At 38.8% G+C, this 27,645-nt stretch overlaps 2 protein-coding genes across 2 annotated transcripts; both read right to left on the reverse strand.

Annotated features, from left to right (window-relative positions):
* Positions 1-4,159: 4,159 nt before the first annotated feature.
* On the reverse strand, positions 4,160-5,819 carry LOC129727705 (trans-1,2-dihydrobenzene-1,2-diol dehydrogenase-like). The gene is made up of 3 exons (XM_055685774.1): positions 5,430-5,819; positions 4,819-5,357; positions 4,160-4,659 (listed from the first exon to the last, which is right to left on the reverse strand). Exons 1-3 carry the CDS (start codon positions 5,632-5,634, stop codon positions 4,390-4,392), a joined length of 1,014 nt encoding a protein of 337 aa, XP_055541749.1. The 5' UTR covers positions 5,635-5,819; the 3' UTR covers positions 4,160-4,389.
* A 12,044-nt stretch (positions 5,820-17,863) lies between these two features.
* On the reverse strand, positions 17,864-19,621 carry LOC129730240 (aldehyde dehydrogenase 1A1-like). Its single transcript, XM_055689416.1, has 2 exons — positions 18,663-19,621; positions 17,864-18,601 (listed from the first exon to the last, which is right to left on the reverse strand). Exons 1-2 carry the CDS (start codon positions 19,474-19,476, stop codon positions 17,949-17,951), a joined length of 1,467 nt encoding a protein of 488 aa, XP_055545391.1. The 5' UTR covers positions 19,477-19,621; the 3' UTR covers positions 17,864-17,948.
* Between the last annotated feature and the right edge of the window lie 8,024 nt (positions 19,622-27,645).

Raw genomic sequence — 27,645 nt, forward strand, 5'->3', positions numbered from 1 at the left:
GGCATACTGCTAACGTCTATGCGTAGCTGCAAGTGATGGAATCCTTCATCGTGTATGTTGGAGAGTACGTTATACACGAGATGACTTCTAACGAAAACAGCTAGCCCTCCGCCGAGTGTATCAGGCCGGCAAGAGAAAATGCTATTGTAGCCATCAATATGATAGAGATGCTTACGTCTTTCTTTTATCCAAGTTTCGCAAAGTACAATTACATCAATGCCGACTGGCAAAAACTCCAGGCACTCTTTGATTTTATCAAATTTGTCTAAGTTGTTCATTCCTCGAACATTGAACTGCAAGATCTTAAGACTATGGTGACTATTGGATTGATTTACGTTTTTATTTATTTCGATGAAAGAATTATAATAAATATTTTTCCAATTTGTTGTAGCTGTCATTTAAAACATTTTTCATTTTGGTTCGACGGTGATGCTTTGTTTTTATATTTGAATTGCCATTTGACGTTTCGGTGACGGTTCGGTACTCAATATTGATAAATTGTGTGTGCGTTTCGATGACGACTGGATTAGATTTCGTAGTTGCAACTTACTTCCAATTTTGTCCACCTTGGCTCCTTCGTTGCGCTTCAGTAGAATATTCCCATTTCTGCCTGGCCAGGTAAATTTCATATCTAGAACTGCCTGGTGTTCTTTCGCTCCACGCAGAAGTTCTCTGCCGTATATTGTTAATTCATCTCGAATGGTAATCTTCCTGGTTGAACTTCTAAACTCATTTACGGTCGTCGCAGCTAGGAGAGTACCATGTGACCTCTTTTTCGAAAGTAAATTTTCTTTAATCTGCTCCTCTATAAACGATACTAAAACGGGCGGTGGGTTCCCTGATTCGGTCTTTGCAATCAAGCGCCTTGCCTCGGCGATTTCATTTGGCTCAATTTGACAGCCCAACTTCTCGCTAATTTTACGAACTAAACCTATCAGGTTCTCCTGAGGGGCGAGTGGAATACCTAGAAAAACTGCATTTTTGAGAGGTTTTTTCGATGTAGTTTGTCTAATTCCATCTCTAGCTTGTCAACGGTACTTGATAGAGTCTGCTGGTTGCTTAAAAGCTCCCCCAAAGCATTTTTTATTTCAGCATTTTCACCCTTCACAAAGGTCATTTGTTCTTTAAGTACGTTGAAATCAGATTTCAGAGCATCGAATTGATTTGCGAGAAATTCCTGTGATGCTTCAATGTTTTTTGTGGTCTCCACCAAAGCCGATAATTGGAGCCGCGTTTGTTCAACTGCAATGCGTAAGTGAGCTGATTCCTGCTTGGTTTACCGAATGGTTTGATCCATGGAGCGTAGCTCACTTAAGATATCAGAATATTCCACTTGTTGGTTATTAGCACGCGAAAACATCTCTGCACATTCAATTGAGCACAAAAGAGGTTTTTTCTTAGCTTTGACTACAGCATTTCCGTAAATCTTTTTACAGCGAAAGTGGACACACCGGCAACAGAAATCACAATCTATGATCCGCGACGAGTTGGCTTCGATCTTCTCACAAATGTAGCACACAGAAGAATCCTCATCGTCTGACATAATGTACGATTGTTCTCGTAACACGTAACACTTACATATTTATCCCGCATAAAAGAAAGAAAATCTCTACTGACACACAGGCATCGATTAATATTTTACCGCTTAGTACCGAAAATTACTCGAACAAAATCAACAAATTCACAAACGGTACCAATAAGTGGCCACTTCCGCGCGAGTGTGAACACACATCTAGCGGGAGACTGGCTGTCGGACATGCGAAGTGTCGCCGACAATCGCTTGGCACCTTTTCCGCCTGATGGCTAGAGGGGGATGGGGGAAGCTGGTGACACTCGCCGAACGGAACCGAACATGTCGTGCACCGCGCGACGGTTCTGACCTACTTTGGGTCTGTTTCCTGGCACTATAAGGATGAATACATAAAACATTCAACACGCAGCCCAACTTCCGTCGAATCAGGACACGTAGCAGCAAGACAATGCCCATCATCAACAGCCAACTCCACCAACCGCTGCGGAAATGATTGGTTTATGACCGTCCGATTGGGATGCGTGATTATATGAGCCAATCCGCAGCAGTTAATGCCTACTCGGTATTCCGGATTCATGACGGTTAGTGTTCTGCTTTCCGTACTGTGACACCACTAACCGGAAGAGGTAAGATTGTTCGCAAAAAAAAGTTCATAAAACTCGTGATTAATTCACCTACCGCGCTAAACGATGGATAAAGTTTTTCGGGGACGTATGGACTGCAGCTGGACCGGACAAGGTGAAGTTTTATGAGCTTTGTTCTTGCCAATTTCGTCTCTCATATGATGACAAATGGAACGGAAAAAGCAGCAGATAATGGATTGGCAGACAGCGACATCGTTTCTTGGTTCCATAGAGCTATGGAATTAAATGGGCCAATTTAGGCGTTTATGGGGTATATTTGACAAATCGATTTGTGCCTTCTGGTCGGTCTGGTTAACTCGGGACATCTGGTAGCCGGGGGAGATTGCGAGTTAACGACATGGCAACAGCGACCATTGTCCGCACTGGTGGTTGCTGGGAAAGCTATGCCGGTAGCAATCAGCCAGCAGCAGGGTTGAAGCGCAAAGTTATGCTGGTCATGCGGTGAGAAATGCATTCCGTTACCCATTAGTTGTGTTCAGCCCTGAGAGTTTGGGTTTCTGGTCTCAGAATACGTTTCTCATCAATTCCGGAAAAGCAGGACACGACAGGACAATAAATTAATTAAATATTGATTTTTCCACTTTTTGTTTCGTAATCCGTTTCCCTTCTGCTTTCTCTGTGTACACGCTAATATTGGGTGGCAATTTACTGATCAGACTTGATTTCAATCGTTTACAGAAGTTTAGCGCCGATGTATAAGGTGTGCAAAACTATTGCTGTGGCTGATGGTTGTTGTGTGAGTTTTGAATAAAAAATCTTACGCCTGTTGCGGACTAGGAAAAGATTAGCAATATCCATTAGCGGAATATAAAGAAAAATGTCGTACTAATTAAAATTGCTTCGACCTGACCTGATCGTTATTCCCGCATCCCTAGTTTCTGGTCCTGCTATGCGCCGTTTCGGGTACGTTTGGCAAATAAACCGAAAATCACAAACAAGGGCTGGGTCGGCAATGAAAACGAATGAAATGAGTTATTTTATTATTTTTGTAATTGGAGTTTTCCTTGCTGTGTACATTCTGATACGCTATTCTGCTGCTATCATCCATCATAGAATGGGATGTAATTCGCTCTGTAGGGAATTTCCTGCTTTGAGTAAATATTATTGACATCTGACAGCGAGTGACGCGATTCGAGGCACACGCATCGGAATTTGTTGTTGACAATAAGTTGGCAATGATGTTGTGTATGAAATGGAAGAGCTTGGAAGCGAATGACATGGTAGAGAAGTTATTATTAATAGACTGAAAGCTTTTCGCGATCGAACTAGTTTGGTTTGCATTGGTTGTTATTTGTGCTTCTAGGTTATTTTTTTCTTTCCGTCGCTTAGAATTTGCTCAGCTGTGTTTCAAATTATCAAAAAAAAAAATAAAACAAACTAATTTGTAATTCAGGACTCCTTTTCGTAAGAGGATTGAATTGTGATATAGAATAGAATTGGAAGAATAGATCTGAATGTTGGATTGAACGACTTCACTAAAGGGTTCTTTTGGAGGTTTGAATTGGAGAATAAGTTTAAAAATTGGGTTGTATTACTGTATTGGGGTATAATATTGAAAAGTTAAAGAAATGATTAAAATAAAGCTTTGGAGTGAAGGAATTAACTAATGGATTAGATCAAAGGATGGAATTAAAAACAAGAAATAAATTATTGTTTTGTCATTTGGATTGAAGGATGATCACAATTTTTTTTCTGTTTCTGTAAGGGTACCATCAAACTTATTGCGCAATTAATTTGCGCACAATTTTCGTATGTCTATATTACTCTAGTATTCATTACCAAATAAATTTGAAATTTTAAAAACTTATATCTGAAAAACTTCAACTAATTACCCCCTAACTAAAATCGTGAATTATACAAAGGAGCAGATGATAAATCCCATTTATGTCAATAAATTTTATGGAGACTCTGTTCGAATTGCGATTCTGCATAACGATGATAGGGAATGCGGTACGGAATTAAAAAAGTACATATCCATTCCTTTGTTTGATGCTGAACGAAAAATTATTTATTGGTACAACATTCATACATTCTCGAATCCTTTATTCTATTGCTCCGACCGCTTGTTTGATTGAATATCTGCTACATTTTTACCCCCAGCCAAACCGCTCCTGCTCCTGTCGTCTGTCTAATCGGTCATTCGCACCTGTCCGGGGATTCATCGTGTCTCATTCCTCACGTTCAATCTGCACCGGGGGGCCGCCGGCATTAATATTACGCTTTGAACCGTGTGTCTTCCGGGAATTGAACACCAATTTGTTTCCGTATCTCGTCTTGGATGCGAGCGATGGTGAGACTCTCGCTATGCGGAACCGATGCGGACTGCAGTTTGCCCCCAGCGATGCACTGACGTACCTCCTCTGCCTCGAAGCGTAAACCGCAACTGTTGGGAAAGTTGAAATCATGATGCGCCCGTGGGAGCGGAAACTCCTTACGCGATCCATCAATATCTGTCAGCGCGGTGGCGCACCAGAAGTCGTGCAGCTGCACAGGGAAAAGATGGAAAATATGTTTTATTCGGTTGAAATTTATCATTTTCAGACCGTTAAACTCTGTTAGCATCTGCAGTAATAGGTACCTACATTTCTTTTTTTCCTTCTGTAACTTCCAGCACTATACATTTATATGACAGAGGCTACTCACCGTAATCGTGCCTTTGGTACCACGGATGATGGCTGTGTTTCTAAGTTTTCTCAGCGCGCTAGTTTTCATCTTCGCTACCGATCCGTTGGGGAACTGCAGCTCCGCATTAACCTCCATATCAACACCTTCCTCGTTAAGCTGACCATTTGCAACGATTTTTGTTGGTACGGCTCGCATTGCCCACAGACTAACCTGAATGGTGTAAACACCCAAATCAAGCACAGTTCCGCCTCCCAGACCCTTCATCCGTAGTCTGTCTACATCACTCAGCAAGAAACCAAACTCTACATCAACTTCTTTGATTTCACCCAGGTCACCCGCGTCTATTCGCTCCTTGAGGTGAATATATGTAGGAAAAAATCTCGACCAAATTGCCTCCATAAAAAATAACTTCTTTTCCGTGGCATGAGCAAGCAACTTTTTCGCCTGACCTTCGTTCATGCAAAGAGGTTTCTCACAGAGAACGTGTTTCCCGTGGTCCAACATCAACAGTCCCAGTTCGTAGTGCATTGGGTTGATTGCTCCAATGTAAACCGCATCTATTCGGGGTTGGCGCAGCGATTTGCTCATTATTCATTCTATCCTACACGCAAAAGTTATCACACACTCACCGACGTTTGGATCCTTAGCCAAAGCTTCATACCCCTGGTAGAACTTCTCGATTCCATGCAGTTGAGCAAACGATTTGGCATTCTCCAACTTCCGTGCGCTCACCGCTACCGCCAAATGGTGGTCCTTGGACCAGGTGGACAGAGCATTGGTGAAGTCGTGCGAAATTTTGCCGGCACTAGCGATTCCCCAGCGCAGCGGAGGCATCTTTCACAAGGTGTATTGCTTTCGAAACAAAATGAAGCCGTGAATAATTCAGCACAAACTATTACGCAAGGAAAGAGCCGCTTCAAACAAATCAAAACAAACACACTATTTTACAGCTGCTAGTTTGCGGAGTGCGCAGGAGCAAAAATGACCGATTGAAGCGAGAGTAGTGGATCGACTGATGGTGTGTGTTTACACGGAATGCATGCTATAGTTTTTATAGCTTCGCTTGTAGGCTGTGCGGTGCCGGTAGCAAGCGAGTCGTATATTTGTCCAGTGAGAACAGAAGTTGGTTAGTGTTTGTTCGATGAATGGGATAATAAGAATTGTTAGATTGTTCAATGTATTATTTGGAGTGCTAGTCAATTACGGTTAAAAATATCGTTCGTTTACATTTGTATACAGGTGCAAAAACTTCCTGATTTCCTCGTATTCCACATTTACATTTCCAACACATGTTTTATCAAACTATTATTTCTCATAGTTTTGACATTTATAGCTAGTCTTCCTTAAAGTTACGTTTCAATTGAAAATTTATATTAAACTGTATAAGACTTAAACAGTTTTTTAAAATACCTAATCTTTACTGGTTTATGAAAAAGAGTATTTACAATCGACCTGATTTATAAAATATAGCTGCTAAATTTTTATGTGGTATATTAGTGGTGTTGCGATTGAAATCTGGAAAACTTTTATAACCACAGAGAAGGTGTTTAGTCTTAAAATTCTGAAAAAAAAAATTTTAAATTCATTCGAAACTAACCAAGGATAAAAATTATCACTCGTGTTCATTTTTTCCGCAAGCCGATAGCTCATTTGATATGCGCATTTTTGAACAACTTTTTATGACGAATTTGAAGTGCTCAAGTAGTACTACAATATTGTCGAAGAAAGTATTGCTCGTACTCAAACACCAGAGCTGAGAGACGACATTCTGGCAAATTATCGCGATAATTATCACGATTATTCTCTTAAATCTGCTCTCATAGCTCCGGTGTTTGAGTACTTTCTCTTCGACAAAGTTGTAGTAACTTTAAGTTTGTCATACAAACTTGTTCAAAAATGTGCATATCAAATGAACTATCGGCTTGCGAAAAAATGGGCGTGAGTGATAATTTTTCATCCTTGAAACCAACTCTATAGTACAAACCTATGGAACCAATATGGTTGCTTTTTAAAATAATATATTTTGGGACTTAACATTCGAGGACTATTCCAATGCCGCTTATTTGAATATTTTAGTTTAACGTGCATGCCGTAATATTACGATTGACTTTTTTCTCAATAGGGTAGAGCGGGGCTAGTTGGTTACGGGGTAAGTTGGTCAATGAGAATATCTTCGAATCTACGTATCAAAAAAATCGTGTTATATGGGTGATATGTAGCGGATAACCAGAGAAACTAAATGACAAAATGAAGTACCGTTTTATTTAAGACGTATAAAAAATACAGGTTGGTGTCAAATTGGCCATCAATTCTACTCGGTTTTCAAGTTGAAACTTTTTGTCTAAACAAAGCTAGCCAAATTGAAATAAACATAGCTCAACGTATTATGAAAGTCATTTTGGTTAGTTTTAAGTTGTGTAAAGCAAACTTCCGCCAAAATTTTATTTGCATATATTTCAAGTAATTTTCACATTTAATACATGAGGGGCTGGTTGGTCACATACTAGTGGGGCTGGTTGGTCATATGTACATTATAAATTCGAGTAACCAAGTAAATGCAATGTCAGGAACAGCGCATTTCGTGATGCAAACTTAATCCAAGCAAAAACAGCATGTGCTCTTGTTAGTAAAACCATTTATTTAAAACTATAAACTATTTAGTAAAAATTATCTTCATTTCATCGTCATTTTGATGAATATTTGATTGCAAACTATAAATGCTGAGTCATTGATCTAAAATAACTGTAACGTACACTAATGCATCGACAAATGCCTTCTACCTGATGGAAATTTCGGCGAAAGTAAGCTTTCATAAAAAAAACTAATGTAGCTATAGTTTTGTGCTTGTGATTGCAGATGCGAATCTAGAATTTGGCTCCGGTTCTCAATTTAACCCGTATTGTCTTTGAAATATAAATGGTCAATTTACCCCACACACTGACCAACTTACCCCGGCTGAAGGGCTAGTTGGCCAATTAGACATCCACTCAAAAAACATAGAATATCCGCAAAATCAATAACTATTCTGAACAGTTTATATTTTTTCTAGATGCTATAGACTTAACACAATATTTCCATGGAATGAGTTTTTGCCATAATGTTTCCTACAAAAAGTTACAGAACATTTTGACGAAATATGACCAACTAGCCCCGCTCTACCCTACTATCAGTTGGAATTCATTAATTTGATACATTTTGGTCTTATGAGACTAACATCAGATGAAACTAAATTTAAACCAAGAGCAACTTTTGGTGATTTTCACAATTTTCAATTTGTTTCTTACTTTAAAACATATTAACCAGAATATTCAATTGTGCAGGAGTTTTCTGGCGTAGAACGTTTTTAATGTAAAACATTCGTTGGCATGCTGTAAAAAGTGTAACGAATATATGCTCGCTTTTAATGCGTGTTATTTCACTACCACTGAACAGATTTTGAACGCCAACATCTTGATCGAAAGGTTAAGGTTGCCCTATACTGGGAGTGCAAAAGTTGTCATATTTTTTCAGCAGGAAAGTAATGAAATGTTGACTTGAAAAACAATAATTTAGTTTCGTTTGCAGCATGCAACCAATCTCCAATTCGCCTTCACAGTAGAGAACAGAATAATAAAGTGTTAAATCGTACGTGCCATGTACCGTTTCTGAACGCATGCATTTTAACATTTACTTAACAGATTTAAAACAATAATAGGTTAATGGATAGGTGAAGTTTAATTGAATGACAAACTGGTAAAAAATATAGCCTGAGCTTGACGACCGCACATTTCGTAGTTGCTCCTTCTTAATGGATCTGAGCTGGTAAAGTTGCACAGAGAACCACGTACATTGCAACTTGGAATTAGCTTACGATCTTCAATGTACAACAATTCAGCAGCTTCCGCATTGTATAGATCGATAACGGCGCCGACCACCTCCTTACGGTCATTAAGGTGAGGAAGGATATTGTAAAGAAGGAGGTGTAACAGTCGTTGTTGTCGGAGACCGAGTTCACCTCTGCATCTCCACGACTGCAACAGAGAGGAAAGGTTTGGGTCACCGTGGTAAGTGACGAAATCGAACAACGTTACGTCGAACTGATTACGAAGACGACCAATGACAAACAATAATCTTTCTTGTCAAACACCGCGAGCCTAGGCGATCGGCGTGCGCTAGGACCATTCATCATCAGAAGCATTCTTCGAAAGGTATACATTGCGTAGTCATTAGATTAATCCCGATACTTATTGACCGAACGAAACCTACTCAGATTTGCGATGCACCTATACAACAGCCACGCGCGAGCAATCTCCTGCTGAACGATTAGACCGAGGCCGATTTTTTTCTGCACCGGACTGCGTCGGAAAGGAAAACGTATGTTATTTTGTCACCATGATAAGTAATAAGTAAAAGAAAGTAATTCTAAATTATTTGAAAAAGCGCCGAACCAGTCATAATTAAAAGAAATTATCTTATTATTACACTGGTCGACAAAATAAAAAAAAAAATGCATTCCAAAAGCTTAAGCCGGCAAAAAATGAAAGATTATAGCTATTCAACTATTCCAATGAATTTTAGCGCCCCTATCCATTACCGAAACGCGTCAATATCGCGCCCGGCTCGTCGCTTTAACGTTTTGTTTTCAAGAAAACTCATTTGAGTCTTTGAAAAAACGGTAAAGGCTGAGGACACCAAAATTCACAGAAATGGTTGAATAGCTACAATCTTCCATTTGTTTCACCGGTTTGAGCTTTTGGAGTGCACCTGTGTTGACCAGTGTTATTATTTTTTTTATATTATATAAAACATCGGACCAAAAGTTAGAAAAAAAATATTTCGGTTACCAGCAAACCTTATGACTTTGAGTCGCGTAAACCACTATCTTATAGTCTCTAGATGAAAACAGTACATATGATTGAGGTCCTGTGTTGAACCAGAATACGCAAAACCTTGGTAATTGACTGAATTAGGTAACTGTGAAATGAATAATCACTTCGAAACGACATAAATGTACCATGAACTCAATATTTTTTTAACTAGTGAAAAATGAACTAAAAATCATTCGGAATTGGAGCGGTTAACCTATCACGAGCTCGCTTTTTGTTCGAGATTACAGCTTTTAAATATTTCTGTGAATTTTAGTGATGACGTTTTTAAAGACTTGAATAAGTTTTGGCATAACCCAACCTAGAAGCGACGAAGTGATTACTCTGCCGCACTTTGACGCACTTTTGCATACACTGCATACACTTCTGCAGACACCAAAATTCCTAGGAATGGTGAAAACGTTATAATCCTTATAGGGCAACTATTATGAGCTTTAGGGTAACATTATTTTCGCTTTTGTCGATCATTGGTATCACATTACAGCGCATCTGTAACGAATTTCATTCGCAGTTTCAGTTTAATAAAAATAACATCACCTCGCTCCGCGGTCTTTATCTCTTACCCACGTTTTAAGTGGCTTCACCTTTTTTTAAGTTATGTAATTCTCTTAGCTTCACGATTCGCAAAGGACTGTTTTTGCATCGAATCTACTGAGGAGCAGGCAGCTCTCTCACAGAATTCAATAAACCTTTGTGGGTGAGTAGGCCCTAGTAAACTAAGCAACTTTGCTTACTTCATTTTTCGAAAATTTATTCAGACTAACATTTGAAAAGGGCTGAAGTTTTTAGATCTATTTTTCTAAATTGATATATCTTTATATGAGATAACCGATTCTTTTAAAATGACTTTTTGATTAAAAATAGATTTTCTCGGTGTAGGATCAAATAGACAACTCTTCTCTATCTCTTGTCATTATTTAGATTTAGAGCAAAATCATCCGAAATGAGCTGGAAACACGCAAAAATTTAGTCGACCTTTTTTGATTTGAAAGAAACTTTTCACATGTATTAGGCTTCGCGAACTGAGCATTTTTCACAGATGGAGAGATATCTTAGACCCATGAGTTATTTTCTAAAAAGGCGTATGCATTTTGGATTAGATTTTATTCAAAGCATTGCAACTCGAAAACCGTTGATTATATAGAATCCACTGCTCGAAAGATATTTTACTCACACACCTCTCTAGTTCTTTGAAAAAACTGTTTTCAAAATCTAAACGACTTGAGCAATGTTCACATTTGCGGAGATAACAATATTTGAATCGTGTTTTTTCTCTGTGTGGACTTCTCACTGCGACCTGAAACATTTGATCTATTCTGAAATTGCCCAGGTATTTTCTGTACTTCGCACTTCATATTATTGGTAAATAAAATGTCAATAATACGCTTTTCATTTTCATCCGTGCTTGTGTGTGTGTCTTATCGAAACCTTGTTACCCGTGTCATTCTCGCCAATTACAATTCACTGGAGATGATAAATATTCCTTATAAGAAGGACTTTTTTGTCAAGAGGAAGGAGTCTTATCGAACCTCGTTCCTCCTACCAACACCACGTCACAATCACATTTCTCTGAAGAGGCACTTCATGCTTCACCTCTGGTCAGTTTTATTATAAGTAGAACTTTTATTTGGTCAAGAGGAAGAAGTCTTTTTGAAACCTCGTTCCTCCGGCCAAGACCGCGCCATAATTACAATTCCCTGAAGAGAACTAATATACGTTACTCAGACCAGTTTTATTATAAGATGGACTTTTTTGGTAAGGATGAAAGTCAGAAGGGGTACTACAGAATTCAGCGTGAAGGAAGGGTATGTAGTGGAGAGTTTGAGAATAAACCTATGTTAAAGTCCTTTGACAACCTAAATGGCCTGATTCGAACCCACGACCACTCGCTTATCAAAGCGGACTCTGTAACCTTGCGGCCACGAAGCTCCCTAGTGTATTGCGGTTACGAAACTTTTTTACGAGGAAGAGTTAAAAAGGAGAAGTAGAATGAGAGGCAATGGGAAAAAGAGGGACTGAGGTAAAGAGGCAAAGGGAAAACAATAAATGTAGAGCGAGAGAGAGAGAGAGAGAGAGAGAGAGAGAGAAAAGAGAGAGAAAGAGAGAGAAGGAGGGGTAAACAGATAGAAAGAGAGAGTGAAAGAGAGGAGAGAGAGTGAGAGAGAGGAGAGAGAGAGAGTGAAAGAGAGAAGAGAGAGAGAGAGAGAGACAAATAGAGGAGAGAGGGAGTGAAAGAGAGGAGAGAGAGTGAAAGAGAGGAGAGAGAGAAACAGAGAGGCAGAAAAAGAGAGAGAGAGAAACAGAGAGGCAGAAAAAGAGAGAGAGAGAAACAGAGAGGCAGAAAGAGAAAGAGAGATGGAAAAAGACCGAGAGAGAGATGGAAAAAGACAGAGAGAGAGGTGCAAAAAGAGCGAGAGAGAGATGAAGAAAGAACGAGAGGGACGTGGAAAAAAGAGCGAGAGAGATGAAGAAAAAACGAGAAAGAGAGAGAGAGAGTAATATGGAGAAAAAACGAGAGAGAGAGAGATACAGAGAGAGTGAGACAGAGAAGGGGGGGGGGATAAAGAATGAAAGAGAGAGGGATAAAGAAAGAGAGAGGGGTAAAGAAAGAGAGTGATTAAAAAAGAGAGAGAAAGAGAGAGAGAGAGAGAGAGAGAGAGAGAGAGAGAGAGAGAGAGAGAGAGAGAGAGAGAGAGAGAGAGCGAAAGAAAGAGGACATGCGGAAGCTGTTCGATACCCTGTTTATTTCGTTTGAATTTCCGTTCTGCTATGCACACTGTGTCCTGAGCAGTTGTTTCATTAATTGTTCACCATCTAATTAAAGTTGTAATTTTGTGAATAATACACCTAAAAGTGAGAAACAAATTTTACTTTTCTCATTTTTGCTTATTAATATTCTCTTTGTTCGGCAAAGTTGTAGCAGATTCTATAAGAAACAACTTTGCTGAAGACACTCTACTTCTATCTGCCTATTTAAATGACCTTTTGTAGAGTTTTTCGTAGAATGCCTCTTATATAATTTATTTCAATATAACTCTTTATGGTGGTTTTTTAATTGTTTCAAAAATACTTTAACTATAACAAAATACACAATTTGATCAATAAAAGTATATTTTTATCTCTTGTATTTCTTCATTTATTGATTATTTCAATAAAATAATGTACAAATTTACTAACAGATATCTACATAGAGAGGCAAATGCCTATATCTGAGTAAAATATATTTGATTAATACTTCAATAGAAAAACAGATTCGTCCGCAGCTATTTGCAGACTTTGAGGATATCTGTTGGTGAATAAGTGCATTACATCAAAAGAGTATTTCAATAACCATCGAAATATAAGAGATAAAAAAAAACTTTTTTCGATGAAATTGTCTGTTTTGTTATAGTTAACAACATTGTAGAACATTGCATTGTAGAAAATCCATTTTTAGAAGTCCATTTAAATAGGAAGATAGGAAAAGTCTCTTCGCAAAGTTGTTTCTTTTAAAAACTGCTACAACTTTCCCGAGTGAAGTAGATTTTTATATGCGAAAACAAGTGAAGCAAAATTCGTATCTCGCTCAAAGGTAAAATAGTAACTTATTTAATATGAAGAATAAATAATGGAACAGGCACTAAAGGCTAAAGACACTACGATTCTAGAATCAATTTTCTTAGGTCAGCTTCAGAAACAGTGTGCAATGTTTGGATTTTCAGATCCTGTTATGAAATAATTGGAGTTTAAATAATATGTTTCGTTTTTTGCTCAGGTCAGTTTTTTTTTGTTTTGACCGATTTTCATTATTAGGATTCAGGTTCTAATCGCGACAAAACTATTGATTAAAGTAATTTTTTAATTTTCTCATTTGATTTTAGTTCGATTGACTCCAGCAAAAACAAGTATTTATATGACGTAAGTAATGTACTGTTTACCTGAAACAAATATGCACTGAAATTTTCCTAAAGAAAAAGGGCTGTATGGGGAAAAAGTTTATACAATGTTGGACTAATTTCAAGTTGTTTTGAACTTTTTAAAAACAAAACTGAAAAATAGCTGACGGATTTCATTCTTGCTTTCAAATCATTTCATTGGATTATGGATTGAAATTAAATCGTATCAGTTTCATGAGGACCTTTTTGCCTTTCTCCTAGAAAGGTATAGCAATCACTTGCAGAACCGACAGTATAAAAGTGCTCCAAAGGGCCGAATGACATATATCACTCGAATCAGCTCGACGAGCTGAGCATTTTCTGTATGTGTGTGTGTATGTGTGTGCGTGTGTGTGTGTGTGTGTATGTGCAGATTTTTATTCTCACTCACTTTTCTCAGAGATGGCTGGATCGAATTTCATGAAATTAATTGCAAATGAAAGGTCTTGTTGCCCCATAAGACCCTGTTGAATTTTATTGTAATCGGATTATTAGTTTAGAGGTTATGGTTAAAAATGTGAAAATCATGAAACATCAATATCTCAGAAACTACACAACTGATTTGAACAAAATTGGTCTCAAAAGAACGGGCTACCTAGAAAACCCTTAAGCTTTGAATTTCATAAAGATTGAACTTGTGGTTCAAAAGTTATGAAAAGAAACGTGTTCTGAAGACTGTTTAATCTCACTCATGTTTCTCAGGGATGGCTGTACCGATTTTCATAAAATCAGTGTCAAATGGAAAGTCTAATTGCCCCATAAGACCCTATTGATTTGTTTTGCAATCGGACTGTTATGTTTAAAATTGTGAAATTCAGCTATGCAAAGGAACACATTCCGAAGACTACTTGGACTCACTCACTTTTCTCAGAGATGGCCGACCCGATTTCCACAAAATTAGTGTCAAATGAATGGTCTAGCTGCCTCAGAAGACCCTATTGAATTTTACTGTAATCGAACTGTAACTTCATTTGTAATGTGCCGACTTGTGAAAATCACGAAACTTCATTATCTCAGAAACTACACAACCGATTTGATTATTATTATCATATGAGCGGGCTAGTTAAGGGTTAACTGATGAATTATGATTGAACACGTGGTTTCAAAGTTTGGCTGCCCCACACGTTCCCATTTCATTTGATTATAATCGAACTTAAGCAACCGTTATGTATTAAATTGTTAATAAAACAACGAAATTCTCTTATCTCAAAGATTACATGACTTATTTGAACATAACTAGTGTCATACGAACGAGTCGTCTCTCAAACTTACAAATAACAAACTTCATAACAATTTGATATGTGGCTCAAAAGTTATGGAAAGAAGAGAAATTCAAAGACTATTTAAAACTATACCTGCTTTGATCGATATATGTGGCCTCAACATAATTTGAATGTGGTGTCGTACTATTTGAACATTTCAAATCATTGATTCCTTGCGGTTTGTTTGAAGTCTGCAAATGCACGACGAATCGGCCATAGGATATGATCAAAGTCAAATAACAAATCGTTTGAAATGATTGGTTTTTATCGAAATGACAACATCCTCGTCTTTTGGTTTCTGTTCATCGCCTTAATTCTGAATACATTCATATTGGGTGGTATTCTGTCATTATCAGCAGACTTTCTGGCATCAATCTGACACCGGAAATACCTATATTGGGAGGTATTTCTGGTTGTTTTCCAGACACTAAAAGTGGTCGTCTTCAAATTCAAAATAGTGTCCAGGGTCAATGTTTGGTTTCTATGCATCATCACGTTTACGGAAATATCCATATTGAGTATTATTCGGTCATTTCCGACTGTTGCCTATAAGTTGCCATTTGGCAATTCAAAATGGTGCCTGAGGTCAATTGTTAGCTCATTGCATCTTTCTGGTTCCAGAGGTACTCATACTGGATAGTATTTGTTTATTTTAGGCTGATTTTCACAAACCGGTAGTCGCCATCTTGGATTTCAAAATGGTATTTAGGATACTGGTTAAAGAAAATCTCATATTGGGTGATATTTGGTCACTTTGGACCGTTTTTCAGAAGCCGAAAGTCGTCATTTTGGACTTTAAAATTGCCTGTGAAACCAATTTCTGTCATCTGGGCGTAATTCTGGCTCCGGAAACATTCATATTGAATGGTATTTGGTCGTTTCCGACTGTTTGCCAGACACCGGAAGTCACCATCTTAAAATTCAAGATTGTGTCTGTGATCAATTTTTAGCTTCTGTGCATCTTTCTGGTTCCAGAAATACTAATATTTAATGGGAATCGTCCATTTCAGGCTGTTTTCCAGAAACCGGAATTTGTCATCTTACAATTCAAAATGTTGTCTGAAGTCGATTTGTGGCTCCAGTGCATAATTACGGTTCCGAAAATACCCATATTGGGTGGTATTTGGTCATTTGCCGCTGTTTTTCCGACACCGGAAGTCGCAATTTGGATTTCATAATGGCATTTGGAGACAATTTCTGAATTTTGTACGGCATACTGGTTAAAGAAAAGCTCATATTGGGTGGTATTTGGTCATTTTCTGCTGTTTTCAGAAACCGGAAGTCGCCATCTTAGAATTTAAAATGCTATCTGTGGCCGATTTTAGCTCCTGTGTATTATATTAGATCCGGATATTATTATATTGGGTGGAAATCGGCCATTTTCGGCTGTTTTCCAGAAACCGGAAGTTGCCATCTTACAATCCAAAATGTTGTCTGAGGTCGTTTATGAAACATATTTGTTACCACCACAAACATTCACCTGCCAATATGGTTCCATTTAGTTGATAAGTTCGCGAGATGTGCAGAAATTTGTGAAGAAACATGTACTTCCAGAAGAGGGAGGGGCGTCAAACCATTATGGACATATTTGTTACCTCTAAAAATATTCACATACCAAATTTGGTAGTATTTTCTTGATTGGTTCAAGAGCTGTGCGAAATTTTTGTTTCTTTTCCTTGGGATCCCTCCCTAATAGAAGAGGGAGTCGGATTTCAAACCATTATGTACATATTTGTTACCACTAAAAACATTTACCTGCCAAATTTTGTTCCATTTGGTTGATTAGTTGATTAGAGATGTGCACAAATTTGTGTTTCATCCAACTATTATGGACATATTAGTTACCCCTTAAAACATCTACATGCCAAATTCGGTTTCATTTGCTTGGTTTGTTCTTGAGTTGTGCAGAAATTTATGTTTCATTTGTATGGTACCCCTCCCTTCCAGAAAAGAGAGGGGTCTCAGACTATCATGGGAACCTTCATCGGCACCAAAAACCCCTACATACAAATTTTCCCGTCGATCGGTTCGGTAGTTTTCGGGCCTATATGGATCAGACAGACAGACAGACTTGATTGTATTTTTATATGTAAAGATTACAACATCGATATTTTAGAACCTAAAGAGTGAATATACATTTATTGGATTGAAGCGTTCATGTAAATCTATTTTTACAAATAAAAAATTGAATGAGAAAGGCTGGGTCTGACCGCTAGGTTGATTAATTTAGGTTTCTATGAATTTTCAAAAGATTATGATTAATCTACTTCAATACTGTTTAATTACTGAGACCGATAAAAAAGTTTTGGGTATGAAATTAAATACCTATTTATGTAGGCAGAACAAAAATGGTTAGCCTTCTCTAATTTCGACTAAGTTTAACTGTGCGGCTATTGTTACCAAAAACGTCATAAAACAGTACTGAAAGCAGCCTATATCTTGCCCAGTTCATCGGCACCGGCAATTGAACTGAACGAAAACGGGTGCTTGTTTGCGTCTTGACTGTATGACCCCCAGTTGATTGGTGCTTGTGATGGGATTCCGCACAAAAGAACAATATCCCCTCCACGATGGCTGGCAGCATAAAAAGCATACCACGCGCTCTGTCGCCGACAACCGAGAACACACATCACACAGAAACGGGAGAGCCTACTTCTGATCTGACACGGCCTGCGCAAGGTAATATGATCCGGTTATAATAGTAGAATCACTTTCGTTTCGCGCTTCAACGCGAATGGGGAGGAAGTGAACGATTATTGCTCTCCGTCTGGTTCGCATCGCGTTTCACGCGACTTCCAATCGCGGCTATTCATGGCACTTTGCAGCAACGAAAACTTGTACTGCTCGCGTAGTGGCGTTTTTTTGCCGTGCTAAGAAATAAATGTTCGCTGGATGTGTTTATACGTTTGTGCGAGTGAAGAATTTTAATGACATTGTATACTGCAACACTCAAGCGTGGGGGAACCAGACCAGCAATATTGCTATAAATAGAAGTAGTTAATGGACTTATTTACAAAAGCGGTTCAAGAAGAGGTTTTGTATTCCAAAACAATTGCATTTCATAAGCTGGGTATAAAATTGATAACAAAAAGCTAACATTTTACAGCCTAAACCTTCGAGGGCAGCCTGATGGAAACGGTTTTCGTTTCGAGATACAATTCCATTCCATCTTTACCCATTTCGCGTCCAATTCCAGACTGCTTGTACCCTCCGAAGGGAGCCTGCACGGCAACAGCCAGATAGGTGTTGACCCATACTGAGCCGGCTTCGACGGCGTTGCTGAAAAGAATCGCGTTGTTTAGGTTTTTCGTTACGATGCCTGCAGCCAGTCCGAAGCTGGTGGCGTTCGCCCTATCAATCGCTTCGTCCAAGGTCTTGAACTTGATAATGCTCTGCACCGGGCCGAAAATTTCCTCCTTCGCGATCGTCATGTTATCGGTGACATTGGAGAATACTGTTGGTTCGATGAAGTAACCTTCGGTACCGACACGAACTCCGCCCGTTTCCAGCTTGGCACCCTCCTTCTGTCCGATTTCAATATAGTGTAAAATCTTCTTGAACTGCCTGTCGTCAATTTGTGGTCCATGTTGAGTGCCTTGAGTGAATGGACAGCCAACCTTGCGTGACTTTGCCAGTTCAGCCGCCTTCTTCACAAATGCGTCGTAAATTCCTTCCTGAACAAATGTACGCGTAGCGGCGATACAGCATTGACCCATGTTTTCAAACACACCTCCGTATGCAATTTGTGCTGCCTCATCCACTGCGAAGCGATAAGATAAGATTAGTTCTATGTGGTAGGTTCGAATACGAGAATAGTTTACCGTCAACATCATCGCAAATAACCAGCGGACTTTTTCCTCCCAGCTCCAGGGAAACCTTCTTCAGAGTTCCAGCTGCACCAGCCATAATTTTTTTACCAACTTCCACTGATCCTGTAAAAGCTACCTTTCGGATATCCGGGTGGACGGTTATGGCGTTACCAGCGGTTGCCCCGTATCCAGGTACCATATTAATCACACCAGCAGGGAAGCCAGCTTCCTTTGCCAAAGCACACAAATATAAAGCCGTCAACGGAGTCTGTTCCGCTGGTTTCATAACGATCGTGCAGCCGGTTCCTAGAGCGGGTCCCCACTTCCAGGCCAACATCAGCATAGGATAGTTCCACGGAATAATTTGTCCAACTACACCAACCGGTTCCTTTCTGGTATAAGTCAAATGGGGACCATCCGTAGGCAGAGTTTCGCCGTGGATCTTGTCAGCCCAACCTGCGGCATGTCTTAGTGCAGCAACGGATCCGTGCACATCGTAGACGGCGCTGGTGTACGGTTTTCCATTGTCCAACGACTCCAGACTGGCCAAGTACTGTAGATTTTTTTCCATCAGGTCGGCTAGTTTATGCAGCAGCATTCCTCGAGCAGAAGCATCCATTTGGCGCCAGACAGATTTTCGCTCGAACGCAGCTTTTGCGGCCTTGACCGCCAAATCGACATCGGCTGCGTCGCCCTCGGCGACATCGGCAATCTTTTTCCCAGTCGCCGGATTTATCGTGGGGAACGTTTTTCCACTCACAGCATTCACGAACTTATTGTTGATAAAGATCTTTGTGTATTTTACCTCCGGTGCTGCGATAGCCATTTTACACAATGCCAAAAAAAGGGACGATGAAAATAATCAAAAAATCGCGGACAACACGTCCAACTGCGGCAAGATGGGGTTCTAGACTGTTGTGCACTGCTGGAGAGCCGGCACGTTTGTATAGTGTTGAACAGGCGAAGAAAAAGAAACAAAAAATCTCCTCGCTTGGTATTGAATATTTATAGAACTGGCAGCCGGCTTGTTTATCAGTGGTTGCGTTTGTGTTGCGCGTTCGCGCCTGCTGATGTTCAAGCAAATCATTTTGCTCTGCTACAAGAAAAAAAAGCTTTTGTAAAAAAATGAAGGTACACACAGATAACATCGTATGATTCGGTCAAGATCGTCAGTATTGATGAATTTGTTTTGACTAACCAAATCGAAGAAATGAAGGCTTTTAACTCTGTTAACAAGAAAAGCATCTTATCGCTCGAAGGTAAACAGATTCAACGCATTTTTTTAAACAAAATTGTTATTGCTATATTCATTTTTGAATTATGCGATTTTCACCGTTTTAAAAATGAAACCTGGATATAAACCTGTATCATCGTTAATCAAGAAACGCATACAGTGAATATGAGCATTAGTTAGAGATCATACTAGAGATAAGCTCATCGTTTTAATTATGAACATCATGATAAATATTGTCCGTGCCACAGAGAAGTGCAAATGAAATGAACACACCGAAGTCTCGCAGTGCAGCTAACAAACTTAATGAGCTGCAGCTAGAACGACAAAAAACAATGACAGTGCAAATTTAATCACACTGCCGCGGCGTCAAGTTGTTGATATATGTTATGAAATAGGCGATGCCCGTTTGCAGCGGTAGAATGATCAACACGTCGTTTCGGTTTGCGATAAGAAACGGTTAGATAACGTTGCATCCCATCCAGTAGTGCCTTCGCGTTAGACGGTTCAGGTCGGCTGTAAGCGTATGAGTGTAATAGAGCCCATCATTATCTGGACATTATATAACAACTGTAACTGCCAGTATTCAAAAAAGTCGATAAGCTGGTAATTAAAAATAGATCGATTTATTGTGCAGTTGTCAAATTTTTGATACATCGGAATTCTAAATGATGATAAATTTGGGACTCAGAGACGAAATGTAAAATAACTGGTTTCGGGATTTTTTATTAAAAAAAAAATTAATGTGTTCTAATTTAGAACTTCTAAATCTATATTGACTATCCGATAAAGAAGTGTAGTAGTAAGAACAAATTCGTGTGACACGTATTGCAGACACATGAACACATACTAACAATGATTCGAAAGATACAAACTAAGCGTATCACAAAAATTATTTATAAACCGAGCACGCAACGCTTCAGGTGTTACTAAGACGATTGTTGTCGTTCGTTAGCCCATATGATGTCTGCCAACAAACAATCAAATCCGTCTACAAATTAAAACAGAAGTCTCGTTTGAAAGCAGTATGACCGCTTTCTGACCAAATTCAAGGGGTGGCTTCCAGTGATGTTAGCGTAAATTTTACGTGAAGGGAGCGTTTTGGGCAAGGGAAAAAATTTACGCAACAATTGCTCGTGGATATGTTAGTACTAGAATAAGTTTGATTTCGAAAATGTATTCGCTCACAAATGCAGGGTAGCATTCATCACGAAAAAGACCTTAAACTTTGAACACTGTCAGGGGGATAGTGTCCAAAAAAAAATTAATGGTGAAAGCCAACTTAACTTACTGTTTTACTTGACTGTACCATCTGATAGGAGCAAAATTTGAAGAAGTCTTGTACAATTTCATGCTACATAGGGAAACCAAAAGATCTCGATGTAAAAATGGTAGGTATTTTTTTCTTTCCGAATAAGATTTTTATCGTGAAAAATGTTATTGAAGAAAAAATTAAAAGTTAAAAATCTTAAAAAGCTCATTTTTCAAAAATCTTTTCTAAATGAAAATTCCAAAGTGTTATTTTAACAGGTTGTCTGATAATGAAAAAGAGAAACTGCAAAAAGTCAAAAATTTTTAAAATAATTTAACGGTTTGTTTCATATGATGTCTTTGGTAAACTTGTAGACAGTAGTTTTGTCTTTCCCAAAATAAAATACGCCGTAAAACTAATTATCATTATTGATTAAATATCTAAAAATCGCATTTGAAATCATGCTTGCGGATAGCTGGTGAGACATCAGTCGCGTTTGTAACGTTAGATGGACTGAAGCAGGGGGATGCGCTTTCTAAACTATTGTTCAACATCGCCCTTGAAGTTGCAGTACGAAGAGCTACGTGCACAAAAATCTAACATGCTCCTTGGTTTTGCGGACGACATTGATATCATTCGCCGTGGAGAAGTCCTTTAGGCCTTTTAATAAGAAAGCAGCGAGGTTGCATAAACTCTTGATGAATTTGTTTATCTTGATACGCCTGTGATATGTGACAACGATATGAGCCGTGAAGTGAAACACAGCTTTTTTTTTCTTCACAAAGTGAAACACAGCTGCGTAAGCAGCTGCAAACAGGGCCTTCAATGGACTACGTAACCAGCTAAGGTCCCGTAGTTTGCAAACTCGCACAAAACTAACGCTGTATAGGACGCTGATACTCCCGGTGGCCCTTTACGGACATGAAACATGGGCGCTGAAGGCAGCTGATCGTCGAGTGCTCGGAGTTTTTGAGCGTAAAGTCCTGCGATCGATACTTGTTGTTGTAGTGAAGGTAATACAACGTGGACGGCTTCAGTGGGCTCAACATGTATCCAGAATATTTGTTGGTATAGTCACCGTTACTTCATATGTATCATATTAATTGATATTTTTCGGTGAACAATTACAAAACAACTATTATTTTGCGTGACGTTTCGGCCTACTGTTACGCTTCAGCCATCTTCTGACGCCTGCAATTTTAACGTCACGCAAAATAATAGTTGTTTTGTAATTGTTCACCGAAAAATATCAATTAATATGATACATGTATCCAGAATGCCAGACAAAAGAGCCGCCCAAACTATCTTCAGCAGAGATCCAAAAGGAGACCGTCGACTTCGTGGTAGGCCTCGCACTCGTTGGATGTGCGTGGTAGAAGAAGATGCACGATCTGCTGGTGTACGAGGTGACTGGAGAACGGCTGTCCAAGATAGAAGAAGCTAGACATGTCTAATTCGTTCGGCCCTAGACAGGTTACGGTCCGTCGGCCAAAAAAGTAAGTAAGTAAAGTATAATATTTTGGAAGGAAAAAAATATTATCTATAGCTAAATAAAACAAAATGTTTAAGATTTTTTTCTATCATTGTATTCACAAGTTTGCTTAATTATGATGTTTCTTTCCAATTTCAATACAGTTTGCATTATTTCTGGTAGGGTAACACCACTCATTCAGTTGATTCCGTCCGAGTGACGAACAATTAGTTGCTACACTATCGTGGGCGTGCGACGCCACCATCCCTGTGATGGCTCGCCAACCCAGTAATGGAAACCCACCGGTTTCCTGGTAGACTGAACAGATAGCAGATCTCCGCAGTGCGTGCCTCCGTGCAAGACGGGAAAGGTGCTTGAAATGATTATTCTCAACAGACTGGTGAAATACACGAAGCAATCACAGTCTGGCAAGTAACCATTCCGGTTTCCGAAAGGGCAGGTCTATTCTGAATCAGAAAGTTTGAGTTGCCGGTCGCGCACTGCATACGCAAGGGCGAGGAGCGAGTGGTTGCACTCCAGGAAACTAAAATTAGCGCACCATAAGATGGAGGTCACGGTTTTGAATAACCGTGAATCAAAGCAGAAGGCAGTGGTCAGAATCGGGGACTGCGCCATTACCTCAAACCGATCTCTGAAAATCTTGAGGATTATGGTTGACAACGAGCTTACGTTCAAGATCCACGTCAACTATGTCTATGAGAGAGCCTATTGCAGAACTATCTCGAACGATGTCGAATAGCTTAGTAATGTACGGTAGCAAACTAAAACTTTTCGCCAGCGTGGTTTCATCCATATTAAGGTATGGTAGCTCATAGTAATCCTAAGCACTAGGTGCTAATAGCTATCGTGATAAACTGGAAAGTACCTACAAGCTCTTGTGCCTGAGGGTTGCGAGTGCATGTCGTACAGTGTTGTACGACGCAATCTGCATCTTATCTGGTATAATACCTATCAGCATCGCCATTAAAGACGATGAAGAGTGCTTTGTCAACGTGTCACAAGGGGCATACGAGGTATCAGAAGGTCATTCTTGCTGACCAGATGGTAGCGATAATGGTCCAGTTCCGCGAAGGGCAGATGGACGTAGCGACTTATTCCGGAGGTATCCGGATGGGTCGGGAGCTAATACAAGTCCTCTCAGGCCATGGCTGCTTCAAGCAATATCTATACCGGTTCGGGCTCGCAGGATTCCTCATGTGCAAGGATAAAAAAAATGGTGTCACATAACAATCATTCGGGTATCATTTCTGAACTTGCTATTCATAAGCTTTCATTCCCAGCAAACCATCGTTATAAAAAGTTACACTTTCTCACGCATGCAAGAGACAACTTATAGCGAAGAAATATATGGTAGCTTTGATGATTTTGTTTCAGTATTGCCTGCTTACGGTGGAGCGAGCAACATATAGCGAGTGTTTCACGAAAGAATCGTAAACGATTGCACTCAAGCGATCGCAGCGATTCTTTCAAATGTTGGTTGCTTGCAGGCGTAATTCGGCTACTTCACATCGTGCTTTCACCGTGATATACCGCGATGATTCTTAGTGATTTCAAATATCACATGCTAATGCACCATGGTACCATTTCGGTAAGCATTGATGATACCTACTTGCTCCGGTAAGCAAACAGTTGAACGCAATCTAACGTTCATTTGGATTCGTAATTTTGTATCAATGGCGAATATCTCAAAGATTCTCGCGATAACGTTGAATGCAAGTGAACTTGGATACAATGAATACTATCGTGTTTGAATCATTCAGTCTCCTTCTATGGTATTCGGAACTCTTAGAAGCGAAAAACAATCAGCAGCGTTTCTATGGAAAATTTGTACGCGAGTGGAAACAATTGAACGATACCTGATGAATCAAAGAACACATTTGCATGAAATATTGCTAGTGAGTGAAAATTTCCATGCCTGCCATGTGTCCCGAGTGCGTTGATGTGAAAAAGACCATTGAGTATGTCTCCTTCATATGCACTCGCTTTGCGCGTCCGAGGAGTGTGATAATGGGCCAGACACTACTCCGGATAATTTAGTTTGGAAAATGTGTGAAGACCCATTCTTAAAGTTATCGAAAAATTAGGCTGAAAGCTGCTATAACTTCGTAAGGATAAGTCCTGGAGATGTGTGGCCTTCAACAAAAACGTGTGTTTTGTATGCCCAAATGCTTCTTTAGAACAACGTTTTCTTATAAAATGTATCTAACAAAAGTTAAGTGCAAAAAAAAAACTTTTAAGTAACTTTTACAGAAAATATTCTGTAACTCAGTACCCAATAAAGATAAGAATTTTGTTTGTTCAGCAGAGATTCATATTTTTGCTCCTTCTAAAACTTTTCGGGATCAACCATTCCTCTATCTCTTAGCACAAAAAAGTTAGTATTTTGGATATATGAAAACCTACTGTAACATATGCTCGCCGTACTCTAATATGGGTGGATTGAGACAAATGGAACCTTAAGGAGTTTATAGTACTTCAGCTTAACTGCAAGGAAAAGTATTGACAACATGATTCCACTTGCCCCTTTTTAACCTAGGTTATCGAAAAATTAAGCTAAAATATGATATAACTTTGTAAGGAAAAGTCCTGGAGATATATGATCTTTCCTCAATTCCTCTGAAAAATACTTTCGTGTGAAATGCAACTAACAAAAGTTAAGTACAAAAAACTAACTTTAAAGTAAGTTCCATGTATTATACTTTATAACTTTGTACCGAAAAGAGATAGGGTTTTCATTTGTTCAACATAGTTTCATATTTTTGAATATTCTACAACTTTGCTGAATAAACTATTCTTCTATCTCTCAACGCAAAAAAGTTTTTTTTCTATTTATGCGGGTCATTCATACAAACAATTGTTCTGAAGACTTTATTAAGCTAGGATGAAGGTGAAAGACGCTATGGAATAAAGTTCCACATTTTGCCTTATTGGACCACTGTGCAGTGGTAGTTAACTGTCAGTCTCCTGGTGGTTAGCTATTAGGTATAAGAGTAAAGAGGGTGCATGAAGCACGAGAAGCCACTTGCTGACGTAATACAAAATCGTTTTTCCGGGGAAATAAGAGCTTGAGACTGGAGGGGTTTCAGTGGATTCGATTAAACCTCTTTTTCCTTCTCTTAACTATCTTCTCAGTGGTGTGTGCTAAGCATATTTCCCCGCCACCTTGCAAAAAAATAATGCTTTCTTCTATTATTTTCACCAGGTTCGGCCAATCTTCCTTGATTTTTTCAACATTGCTCGTTGGTTTCAAATGTTTCGTCAGCTACATCTTCGTCAAAACCTAGAAAGTTTCGATAGCGCGAACATCAGGGCAGTTGGCGGATTTGGCAGCGTGACCGAAAAGTATGAGTTCCTGATGACCTTCCTGAATGCAGCCTAACTATACAGTGTTTTCTCAAGTCATCTTCCTACGTCTGTTTCCACTAGTAGGTAAATGGATTCATGGGAAGTTATCAAGCTGGCTTCGTATAGAAGGCCAGTTCAATCTATTCATCGATTTTGATGCCGCATATGATAAAATTGACCGGAAAGAGCTATGGAAGATCATGGACAAGGACAGGAAGTTGATTCGACTGATCAAAGTCATGATGGATAGACACCACTTCTATATGAGAATTTAGGGTGGATAATCCGGCTCATTGGGATCCCGCAGGGGACTTCGGCAATGCGATGGTCCCTTTTGCCTGCTGTTCACATTTTGCTAGAGCATGATTTGCAATCGATCCAGCCAATTTATTGGCTTTGTCGATGACGCGTCATGACGTAGACATTGCACAATGATACGGTAAGACAATTTAGGCGGACGTGAGATTTCGATGCGAATTTGTGGTTTTAGAGTTACTGTTTCTTTCATAGAGTTGTTTCTTAAAGTTAGTCCTTTATTTAGGTGCAAATAAAAATAGGGTGGTGCAAAAACTAACGAAGTAAAAAAATTGACTTTTTTATTTGCACAAATGATTATATACATCCTTCCTTATTAGTTGTAGATCAACTAATTTCAATCAACCTTGTAATTTTTTTTTGACAGCTATGAAATTGGCCGATTAAGAGCAATTTCACGTAACTGGGTCTGAAAAAAAGTTTTTTTCTTTTTTTTTTAAGTTCAAAATTAATAACTAGGTTATCTTCAAATGATTTTAAGAATTTAAAAAGACGCAACTTTAAGAAACAACTTCTTAGAAGTACCTATGGTTTTAAAAATACAAATTCGCATCGAAAAGCCTTCTCATAGAAATCTTTATGTTGCTCGTAATATGTAAGAGATAGAAGCACGATATCTTCGGCTAAGTTTCTTGATTTAAAATAACCTAAAAAATTATCGAAGACGCCTGGTATTCATTTCAATCGAATTAAAAAGTGAATTCTCTATTTCACTCATTGGTGGATTGATCACGCATCTTCTGCTTTTTTGAATATCCTGAAACTTTTCTAAACAATGGCTATAATGAACATTTGAATCACTGTTCAATTATTCGTAGAAAATCGGCAAAATAAAATACTCTGAAAAGGACACATTGAGCTTTAGTGGCATCCAGAATAAAGAAAAAACGTGGGATTCGAACAGAATGCGAAGACAAACAAAAAAAATTTTTTTTCTTTACAAGTGCTTTAGTTTTGCTCAAAATTGCAGAGATTGGTCACCAGCCAACAAATTGACTTATATTTTGCCGTGTCAAATATACTATTATTGATTTAAAAAGACTCATATTTTTTCATTCCCATATTAGAGTGTCAAGTCTTGAAATAGGGTGGCAATAATTATGATTTTATGTATTTCATAGAGGGACCAAAGTATTTCAATACGTTCCAAATCGCTTGGTCACAGGTGAACGCAGAAAAACTCTTTAGAACATGTTAATAGATACCCAAACCTTGAAAATCAACAAGGATCCATCTTGGGAGCTATTGTGAGTAAAAAGATGCCGTCTAGCACAGTCGAAATTTGATTTTTTTTTTCTCATTTTATATTTACTTTTTATGCTTTCTTCTTTTTATTTCCACCTATAAGACCACTTGACGA

The sequence above is a fragment of the Wyeomyia smithii genome, chromosome 3 (assembly GCF_029784165.1).
Source record: "Wyeomyia smithii strain HCP4-BCI-WySm-NY-G18 chromosome 3, ASM2978416v1, whole genome shotgun sequence".
In the NCBI taxonomy this organism is placed as follows: Eukaryota; Metazoa; Arthropoda; class Insecta; order Diptera; family Culicidae; genus Wyeomyia; species Wyeomyia smithii.